Source organism: Amphiprion ocellaris, chromosome 6 (assembly GCF_022539595.1).
Source record: "Amphiprion ocellaris isolate individual 3 ecotype Okinawa chromosome 6, ASM2253959v1, whole genome shotgun sequence".
Lineage (NCBI taxonomy): Eukaryota > Metazoa > Chordata > Actinopteri > Pomacentridae > Amphiprion > Amphiprion ocellaris.
In genome coordinates this window covers 23,737,074-23,748,178 of record NC_072771.1, presented here as the reverse complement: position 1 = coordinate 23,748,178, position 11,105 = coordinate 23,737,074, and the positions used below count along the sequence as shown (strand labels likewise).

The following is an 11,105-nucleotide window of genomic DNA, read 5'->3' as shown; positions in this document are numbered from 1 at the left end:
CTCATCCGCAGACTCGCCAGAGAGACTGAGGGGAATGAGCAAAGAATGCCCTCAGATCATATCAGAATTAGGAAGAGGACATTAATATGTCACATTTGTTTTAGAGCGAGTGATGTAAGTGGGTCTGAGTTACGTCCGCCACTGGACAGTAATGTTCCACATTAAAGCAATGACTGTATGTCCCTAAAGGTTGATGATATGATGCCAGTAAACACTGGAGTGCTGCTCGATAGACTCTCCATCTCTTCTCTTCTGTCTTCTCTTCTCCTCTACTCTCCTCTGCATGGTTGCATGGGCACATACGGTCCTGTCAGTCACATCTGTGAGCTGTCAGACTGTGAATGTGCATACATCTGAGGGGAGAATGAGGGGCGTATTAGGCCTGCTGATCCTTCACACTCCTCTTGTCAAACTTAACATGAAAATGAAAGTCAGTGGCGAGTGTGTGTGTGTGTGTGTGTGTGTGTGTGGTGTGTGTGTGGATGTGGGTGGGTGTGTGAGGCAGGAGACAAGGAGGGTCAAACGAGAAGAGCCATGCTTAATCCTGTGGGATGTGAGGGTATCTTACTGGGTATGGAGATGGGATGTAGAGATGTGTTCAGTGGTGCATGGATCACAAAACCTTCCTAACTGACAGAAGAGACTCCCGGGAGACCAATGTCAAACTGCTAACTGGTAAAAGAAAAAATAAAGGAAAAAGCCAAACTGTGAATAACATAGTAGAACGGCATATTGCATCATAACTGTGAAATGTTAGATAAGGCAGAGACAGAAAAAAAATGAAGTCACATTTGTTTTGCTTTTATTTATCATTATCATTAATTTTATTATTAGTCAGTGTCATATCTTATTTTTGTCACGATTCACTTGCTATTATTAACTGATAATGCTTCACTGAAAAACATTAAACAGGATTTTAGTTGAATTAACTTACTTGTTAACTTAATTAAATACAGACATTTGAGAGTTTTGTATATAATGCTCACTTTCAGACAACTTTAGAATTTGTAAACAATACTTAGCTGACAGGAAAAGCAGAATGGTAGCAGACGTTTCATCATGCATTGTGTGTGAGTTTCAAACACATTCACGTGTTGAATCCTATTTGTTTCTTGACATATTATTGAAACAGTACAAACCAAGAGGAAGGTAATCTTTATTCCAGTCCCTTTGCCCATATACCTATTTTAAAAGTGAAAGCAGCTTCATATGTTGTCTTATGCCTAAAATAGTTTTGACACTTGCAACTGATAGTACTTCATATCAAATAAAGAACTGATTCTTTAAATTGAGGAAATGTAAAATGAAAGTAAGCCTGACTAATGATTGGCTAGAGACTGCACAGTTGATTTAATATAATGTGCAAAGCTAAGTGAACTTGTTCGGCGAACTCAGCTAATTTTATTTTCTGAAACTCAAACAATTACGCAACCTGAGTTGAGTTAATTCATACTATCAGGGCAGGAGAGGAATTTGCATTTCTAAGGTGAACAAACCTTTTATTAGATCATTTTTTTGGTGCCACATTTAATTCATATGTTTTTGAAAAAAGGTGCTTGTTTAACTTTCATAAAACACTTTATTGCGGTAACAAAATGATTAGGGTTATAATAAAAAAAAAAACATAATTTTTTAATATTATCATATATCTTCTTCTTCTTCTTCTTCTTCTTCTTCTTCTTCTTCTTCTTCTTCTTATTATTATTATTATTATTATTATTATTATTATTATTATTATTATTATTATTATTATTATTATTATTATTATCATCGTCATCATCATCATCGTCATCATCATCATCATCATCATTACTGTTGTTGTTGTTATGTCATTCATCATCGTGTTACCTTAATAAACTGCTTCATGACCGATAAACAAGCACTTTAACAAAAACGTAAAATGAAAACAATGGCACAAAACAAAAGAATAACATAAAGTAAGTCCTATTGTATTATTTGTTTGAGTTAAGCTGCTTGTGCGGTTTCCTGTCCGCTGTGTTCTCAGTGTTGGACACAATTCGTCGGTAGGTGTCGCTGTTGGTCAATTTAAATCCTCCTTTAACCCGGAAACACTAGCTACGGACCTTTAACAAAGCAGGAAGAGTCTGTCGGTGAGGTGACAGTTAGCTATCATGGCGGTAGATGTGAAAACCAGAGCCAAGCGATACGAGAAACTGGACTTCCTCGGAGAGGGTCAGGTAAGCAGAGAAATATTTCATTTATTTATGTCTTCAATTCTGTCTACGTTCATCTTTTTTCTGTTTAGTTTAGTTTAGTTTAGTTATGTGGAAAGCGCGATACAAAAGCTAACAAGCGTTAGCTGGTTGTTAATGTCAACAAAGCCTTGCATGCAGCTCTGCTCACAGCAGCACTGATGAAGGGCTTTGTGTATTTGTAATTATTGATCTGAGTTTTTTTTTTTTTATCTCCAGTTTGCCACAGTGTACAAAGCCAGGGATAAAATGACTGACACCATCGTTGCCATTAAAAAGGTAAAAGCAGTTTGAGTAGTTTTGGAATTTCCTAGCATTTAAGTGTTATGCTGATGCTCAACTTGTGTCCTCTTATTTCTGACAGATTAAGGTTGGCCACAGAACTGAAGCTAAAGATGGTAAGTGCTGCCTGCCTGTTAGCATACATTTAATATTTTAAAAGATGATTCTAACAACAGTGTCTTAAACTTAGGTATAAATCGGACTGCTCTTCGAGAGATCAAACTACTGCAGGAGCTGCAACATCCTAACATCATTGGGGTACTTAAACGCTCATTCTGTCAGAATATGTTTTCTGTGAAAGAAAAATTACTCACTTTCTCATGACTGAGGTGGTTCTAGTTTATGACAGCCTAAATGCTGAGTCATCCCAAATGGTCACCCTTGACTCATGGTTCTCCTAGATAGAGGATACAAACTTGCGTATGCTCTCTCTGTCCCCTAATATGACCCTGAGACAGACAGACGCTTGGTAAACATAACATAGGGATAAAAGACCAACTATCTGGCTGACGATGTCAGAACAACAAGGTTATATTGCTGTGTTCCTGTTCAGATGGATCCTGAACTAACAGTCCTGCCTCCACATTTAGAATGTGACATCAACATGGCACGCCTTCCAAACGGTATAAGTACCCAAGACCAGAGAGACTCCTCAGAACTGATGCTGCCAGTGCTCACTCACTGTGTTACTCGCTGTATCATTTCTCCTGAATTCAGTAAACCTTATTCTCAACATAAGCCATCTGAGTCTCCAGAGTGTCCCTGAGTTTGCCTCCTGATTCCTCTTTTGACATCGCAGAATTCCCTAACATTTTCATCTTCATTTGTTACTGGCATTACATGTAGGTTGATAAGAAATAGCTTGCTAGATTGTGAGCATTTGCTTGTGTGTTACAGCTTCTGGATGCCTTTGGACATAAATCTAACATCAGCCTGGTGTTTGATTTCATGGAAACAGACCTGGAGGTGAGACTTATCAAAAATCAAACTTACTTTTTCTTTGTGCATAATAACAGAAAACACCCATACATTACATGTAGCCTTTAATATTGTATTTCAGTTGTTTTTGTTGTGTCAAAAAAGCTGTGATTTAGGTGTGGGTTATTGTTTGCATTTCATTGCAGTATGCGTTTTTCTAAGCGTGACACTTTATTCATTTTTTCTCTTGAGCGTAGATAATATTTTATGAACTCTCTAAAAACATTAATAGTCCTTTTCATTAAAAAATCCCAAATTGTAGATATATTTAAAAAATGAAGATCCACTTGTTTGTTGTTTTATTTTTGGTAACATTTTGCGATATAATGCTTTATGATAGCACAGTAATATATGATTCAGTACCATAAACTACAGCCTTAAATCTAGATTAACAGATGATCATATGACTGTTCCTGTATGGAGATTCATGTTATTTGTTGTAGTTGAAGGCATTGTGAATGTTCATTATGTTGCATTTCATTAATGGGCCACCAGATGGAAAGTTCACACTTTTACCACCTTCCTTCAGACTGGTGATCAGAGAGAGGAAGCGTTTCTAAGTTTCGTTGTTGTGTTGGAGTTGCTTTTACCATAGGTCTGTGTTGCAACTGGGATTTTTCTTTCTTTTTTGCGGTCATGTTCAATTTCCAATACTGTTAATGTTAGAGGAGGCCAAATATTGAGCAAAAGATGAAAAACTGTCTGCGAGGTCTAAGGTCAGATGAATTACAGAGTAGCACAGAAAGCGCAAACAGTATGGCAAAGAAAGCAGTCTGAGTACTCTCATCTGACCTACAAGGTCATTAAGGCTTTCATTTTTTCCACACATGTTTACCCTCCCCTCCTTCTCTGGCTGTTTTAGTACACAAGACTCCAGATGGGCGCCCACCACTAATGCCCCAGACACTAGAATGATGCAAAGATAAGCACGCTTTAAAAAAAATCAATATCACTCAGCCCTTGGCCGTAACAATGAATTGCTGCCATTAGCGCCTCAGAGGCAGCAGACACACAGCACAGACATGAGGGAAATATGAAGCTTCTATTACCAGCGCTGAAAGCCTATTTTTAGGCCCCATGCTTAGATTTAGTTGTATGAGATTATGAGCTACAGATGTTGGATGCTTTTATTGCCTCGTAGCATTACATAGCAGGATACTGTAACCAGCGCTTTCAGAACTGGGTGAGAGGTTGACTCTGAACTGCTCGATCTTGGATCCAGCTGTGTCCACCTCTTCACAGAAATACTGTTTATCCCAGCTGTTTTAAAAGCTTTTACCTCCTCAGACAAGTATAATTTCGTTACGAGTGTGTGACCTACTGCCATGTAAAAACATAAAATAATGAAGATTATTAGTTATCAGATATCCAGGTTTACGTAAGACTTAAAGTCTGTGTTTTGCTTTTTTTTAAGGTGATCATCAAAGACACTAGCTTAGTCTTGACTCCAGCCAACATCAAAGCCTACATCCTCATGACTCTGCAGGGATTAGAGTATATGCACCAACACTGGGTCCTACACAGGGTAACAGCACTGATACTCACACACACACACACACACACACACACACACACACACACACACACACACACACACACACACACACACACACACACACACACACACTTACGTTTATACATACATACATACATACATACATACATACATAAATGCACACACAGTTCATAATGTATATTTTGCTTCTTTTCTATATCCAGGATCTAAAGCCCAATAATTTGTTGTTAGATGGCAACGGAGTGTTAAAGTTAGCTGATTTTGGTTTGGCCAAATCTTTTGGGAGCCCTAATAGAGTCTACACGCATCAAGTTGTTACCAGGTATGTGTCATGGCCGTTTTGCTGTATTAATAGTACAGAACTTTGACTTATCTGTGCATTCTCCTCCTCTCATTTGAAATCTCTTACAGTAGCTTATCTATATCCGTTGAGTCATTTTATTAAATTAAACTTGTCTTGTGAGGAGATGAATTGGTATTGGGCAATCATGTACTTTCTAAAAATGTTGAGTAGACAATTAGTGAGCAGAAATTCAGGGAGAAACGTTTGCAGTTGCAGTCCAATTTGACAGAATTACTTTTCTTAATAGAAAAGAGGTTCGAGTGTACAACACCTAAATGGGCAGTTTGTGGGTTTTAAAATGTAACTCCTTCCTCCCTGTTTCTTGACGTCTTTCCTAGGTGGTACCGCTCCCCCGAGCTCCTGTTTGGTGCCAGGATGTATGGTGTGGGTGTCGACACGTGGGCAGTGGGATGCATCTTGGCAGAGTTACTCCTTCGGGTACATAAATCTCACTGCAAAGACTTATTCACACAGTAGCAGGGGACCCTGTTATTTTCATATCCATGCTAATGTCTCTCTGTGGTCTCCTTTGCTTTAGATACCATTTCTTGGTGGAGATTCAGATCTAGACCAGCTGACTAAGATCTTTGAGGCTCTTGGGACACCCACGGAAGAGACATGGCCTGTCAGTATCTGTTTTTACCAGTTACGACGATGTTTGCCTTGCTTTTGGTGAGATGCGAGGATCCTTACATACGTTTATCTGTCAAATGTCTCTGCAGGGAGTGACTAGTCTACCAGACTATGTGGCCTTCAAAATATTTCCAGGCACACCTCTGGAGCATATATTTAGTGCAGCTGGAGACGATTTACTTGAGCTACTTCAGGGCTTCTTTACCTTTAATCCATCAACAAGGATCACAGCTACACAGGTAACAAACACACTGCCAAGTAAAACATTGTTTTAAACTTTTTAAACTTTCTAAAGACTACAAATGAAGCATCTTTAGACAATTTTTTGCTTTCATTTGACTGACACATTGGAATAGCATTTTTTTTTATTAAGTTATATTTATTTTTTATATGTATTAGCAGAGATGCAGTTAGATTGCCTCTAATACTCTTCGAAATTGTCAGTGAAAATATTATATATATAAAATATATATTTAAGTTCTAGACATAACAAAAAAATGTGTAGTAAATCCTATCACCATGACATTTCACACAGTTCCAAACATCTTTAGATGACATTTCAGCATATGTGCGGTTTTACAGAAAGCTAATTTTAAAGTATATATAATATTGTATGGCGTGCAACTTCTATGTTTTAGAAATTGTATTGTTGAAAACATCAGACTTGTTCCACAGCCTACGGTGACATAAAAATATACAAGATAATACTCTATGCAAACCTGCACTTGTAAGATTTGACACTAAAGCCTTAATTGGTGTGTACGAGAAGTGTGAGCAGCTCATTAGCAGACTGGCGCTAACGCCTATCAGCAGGTGCTGAGTTTATTGTGCTGTCCTTTGTTTTTCAGGCTTTAAAGATGACATACTTCAGTAATCGACCCGGTCCCACTCCTGGCCCCCAACTCCCCCGACCGAACTGTTCAGCTGAGGCTTTGAGGGAAAAGGAAACAGTTGGACTCAAGAGAAAAATCGAAGGCCCGGAAACAAGTAGTGAACATACATTAGTTCATATTTGCATTACACAGTATACCCATAATCCACCGAGTGTATCTTTAATCTGCAAAAGACCACCCTGACTCTGATTTGCAGATTTTCCCTTTGTCAAATAAACTTGGTCAATAATATAATCTTGGTTAAACTGTTTATACTGTGGTTTGAGCAGCAGAAATGGGAGGTGTCTGCCACACACGTTTGAAGCGGATTCTTAGAGGAGCTGGAAATTTTAGAACCTCTTGCTCAGGCCCAAGTTAAACATGGCACTTTGTGAATTTTTTTCTAGTAAACTGTTCATGTGTTCTCAAGCACGCCAGGGTTATAAATCTTGTACACCACTTGATTGAAACTAGCAATTCAGTGGGTGTTGACTGCACATTAGGCTGCAGTTAGAAATTCTGAATACAGGGAAGTAGAACACGTACCCACAGTTTTACTGGATTGTGGGAGGGTATGTTTTATTGAAGGAGAGGTTCAGTGTTACTGGGAGGTTCAAAGCTTTTCCAGCTCGTCCTGTGGTTTGGGAAATATCTAGGTTTGACTATATGCTTCGCTCTGTAATGCACTATATTACAGAGGGATCTCCTAAATACTTACAGTAGATGGAAACTTGGTCGGTGTCTGGTGCTTAGCAGATTCCTCATTATAAGCATGTTTTGTACATATAATGTGCATGTAGACCTCAGAACATTGACTTGAGCCTAAACTGAATGCAATCTTTCTAAGTGCTTTTTTTTATAATGTTTGTAACGACACTCTTTGTATTGTTTTCAGCTGTAATGAAGAAGAAGCTCATTTTCTGACCAGATGGGACCTGGTTAATCAGATGATCACCACTGCATGGCTCAGCTTCCTGTTTTGCTCAGGATTTCTTACTGGAAGCAACGAAAGTCACAAACCAGCAGAGGCTGGTTCAGATGTGGTTGACTTTTGGACATTTTAGGAGTTGTAGAGAAAGAACTGTGCCTGAGGTCAACTTTAAATGTCAAAGGTGCTGCTACTTCCAGCGATTAACAAACGGCAGAGACTGTTTGTGGTCAGTAGAGTTTTCTCTGGTCCCTGTGAAAGCCTGTTTGAATATGTCTATTTATGTGACCGAAAAAAAGAACACCCAAGCTACCAAGGCTGACTTATTTCATGTAGATTTATTTTTATTTTTTGTATGTACGACCAATTAAATGGTGCAAATGCATAAATGCAGTTTCTGTTATTTCTCTGTACAGTTTAGACAAAATATGAGACTTTGAGCATTTTTAACAACTAAATATGAATCTATGTTGTACTACAAAGTGATTTGAATAGTAGAAAAGTATTTGTCTTCAGTGGTAATTGTGATGTGTAAAATGTTCCTGTCAGTTTTGAATTCACGTGGTAACACCTACAGTCCACAGAACAGAGACTGATTTCATGTTAGAAGTATTCACACTTTATTTTTTCACTTGCTAAATATGTGTGCACAGAAATCTACTTGTGGTTTGTTTGCAGAGTGTTTTAAGAACCTCTGTTTGCTCCGCATGAGACAATAGTCCCTCGTGTAGCAGACAGGATGACACTGGCTTGAACATTTCACTCAGCAATGTGTCACAAGATGTATTTTCTCCGCCTGTCCTTCCTCTTTGACGTTACTGACATAAATACAGTCTGGCATGTCAGAGGCCTGATGGTCTGGCAGGCGTTCTGCTGCCCTTTTGGTTCTCTGTCAGAAAGAATCACAGTAAGGAAGAAGATACAGGAAGAGAAAGAGACGAGAGTATGTCAGCGTCACAGAATTCACTCTTGATACTGATAATCAGATCAATTTCTTCTCTAACAAAGGCCAGTTCCGATTTTCTTTTTGATGTTACATGTGATCTTCTTCAGTGGTCACATTGACATCATGAATAAATTCCCCTTAATGTATGGGAAGGAGTTTACAAAAAATACAAGCATAAAGTGGGTTTTTTGGATCTTGTCAGAGGGCAATGGAATCTAAACTTTGATCTTCAGAGAGAGGTCGCCCCGTGTGATTCATGCCATTTATAAATGGCCACAATACAGTGCTGAGAAGGAACATAATGACGCTGGGAAGCAGCAGTGGGTGACTGAAGTGTGTGTGTGTTTGTTGGGTGACTGGGTCAGATGACAGCTTTGGCAAACAGCAACACATTCATAGAGAGCTACAGTAGCAGCCTTATCAGCTCAAACCTTATCAAGGCCACTTCACTCACCCACAAATCCACTGCTGGACTTTCCACACGACTACCCACACACTGTTACAAACCACGGACGCATGAGCTTTTCTGGAGAAAGTGAAACTTCTTCTTAGGTCTGAATCAGCCTGACATATGACTGTGTGAAGAACTGCAGTGAGATGATTCGGACATTAGTAAAACTAAGACATGAAAGAGAAATACACGAAGCAGGATTTTAGCTAAAGGTCTCCATGTCTACATTAAGTGTTTGTGTAAATTAAGGTACACTAGATGAAGTCCATTTAATGTCAATGTTGTTACTCATATGATGATTAAAAAAAAAAAATCTAAAGTCCTGTATTTCTGATGAGGTCTTCTGGATAGATGGTTACTTGAAAAGATTACAGATATATGTTGTTTTGGGAAAAAAGAATTTAACCAGTGAAAAATGGCAAATGTTTATTAAAACTGTTATTTTACAGATTTTGTTAAACTCCACATAACTACTAGAATCACAGAAAAAAAATAATTGATATGTTTACGATGAAAAAAATAGGCCAACACTATATATAATGTCTACATCTTTCTTTTACAATGTATGACCAAAAAGCACAGTTTTATTGTATTTAAAAATATATTAGAATTTTTACAGATATTTAATGTATTTTTCACAGTTTTAACAGTATATAAGTGTTACAGTAGTCCATGTTTTTTTTAAAACTTTTTTTCAGGCAAACTTGCTGCCAGATTTTCAGTTTTTTTGTTTAACTTAATGTTTTTTTTACAGTGTATTTAGATGTAGCTTCTTTTTTAAAAATCCCTTTCTTTTTTCTTTTCCCCTTACTTCTTATTTAATGTGCTCACAATCTTTTCTCGTGGATCTAACTAACCAATTTTATTCAACAAAATAGTTTAATTGCATGTGTTGTACCTGAATATGGATTTTCCATGGATGAGGTTTCTCTCTGTGTCAAAGTGTAAATGGAAATGCCACAGTGTTTATGGTATATGTCATTTGTCAGGAAGAAGTGGTTCAGTGTGCCTTCAGTTTTGAATAAGTCCCCAACAGTGTCACCAGCAAAGCACCGCCACACCATCACACCTCCTCCTCCATGCTTCATGGTGGGAACCATGCATGTAGAGACCATTGGTTCATCTTTTCTGCGTCACACAAAGACACGGTGGAACCAAAGATCTCAAATTTTGACTCATCAGACCAAAGCACAGATTTCCACTGGTCTAATGTCCATTCTTTGTGTTTCGTGGCCCAAACAAATCTCTTCTCCATTTCCTTAGTAGTGGTTTCTTAGCAGCTATTTGACCATAAAGGCCTGATTGGTCAGTCTCCTCTGAACAGTTGATGTAGAGATGTGTCTGCTACTAGAACTCTGTGTGGAATTTATCTGGGCTCTACTCTGAGGTGCTGTTAACTTGTGATTTCTGAGGCTGGTGACTCTGATGAACTTATCCTCAGGAACAGAGGTGACTCTTGGTCTTCCTTTCCTGGGGTGGTCCTCATGTGAGCCAGTTTGGTCGTAGCGTTTGATGGTTTTTGCAACTGCACTTGGAGATACATTCAAAGTTTTTTGCAATTTTCCGGACAGACTGACCTTCAGTTCTTAAAGTAATGATGGACTGTCATTTCTCTTCACTTAGCTAATTGGTTCTTGCCATAATATGGATTCTAACAGTTGTCAAATAGGGCTGTCACAACTGTGTACCAACCTGACTTCTGCACAACACAACTGATGGTCCCAACCCCATTAAGAAGGCAAGAAATTCCACAAATGAACCTTGTCAAGGCACACCTGTGAAGTGAAAACCATTTCAGGTGACTCCCTCATGAAGCTCACTGAGAGAATGCCAAGAGTGTGCAAAGCTGTAATCAAAGCAAAGCGTGGCTATTTTGAAGAATCTAAAACATAAAACATGTTTAGACTTATTTCACACTTTTTTGTTTACTGCATAATTCCGTA

The 11,105-nt window shown here is 38.3% G+C and overlaps 1 protein-coding gene across 1 annotated transcript; it reads left to right on the top strand.

The window, feature by feature from the left end:
* The first annotated feature begins 2,077 nt into the window (after window positions 1–2,077).
* Window positions 2,078–8,158, top strand: cdk7 (cyclin-dependent kinase 7). Its single transcript, XM_023289876.3, has 12 exons — window positions 2,078–2,198; window positions 2,433–2,492; window positions 2,578–2,611; window positions 2,686–2,753; window positions 3,393–3,461; window positions 4,888–4,998; window positions 5,193–5,311; window positions 5,671–5,770; window positions 5,871–5,957; window positions 6,055–6,204; window positions 6,814–6,952; window positions 7,733–8,158. Exons 1-12 carry the CDS (start codon window positions 2,133–2,135, stop codon window positions 7,759–7,761), a joined length of 1,032 nt encoding a protein of 343 aa, XP_023145644.2. The 5' UTR covers window positions 2,078–2,132; the 3' UTR covers window positions 7,762–8,158.
* The last annotated feature ends 2,947 nt before the right edge of the window (window positions 8,159–11,105 follow it).

Coding starts and splice junctions, on each gene's coding strand:
- cdk7 (XM_023289876.3), top strand. CDS start 2,133: ATGGCGGTAGATGTGAAAACCAGAGCCAAGCGATACGAGAAACTGGAC. Junction 3,462..4,887: donor TCATGGAAACAGACCTGGAG/GTGAGACTTATC, acceptor CTTTTTTTTAAG/GTGATCATCAAAGACACTAG. Junction 6,205..6,813: donor CAAGGATCACAGCTACACAG/GTAACAAACACA, acceptor TTTGTTTTTCAG/GCTTTAAAGATGACATACTT.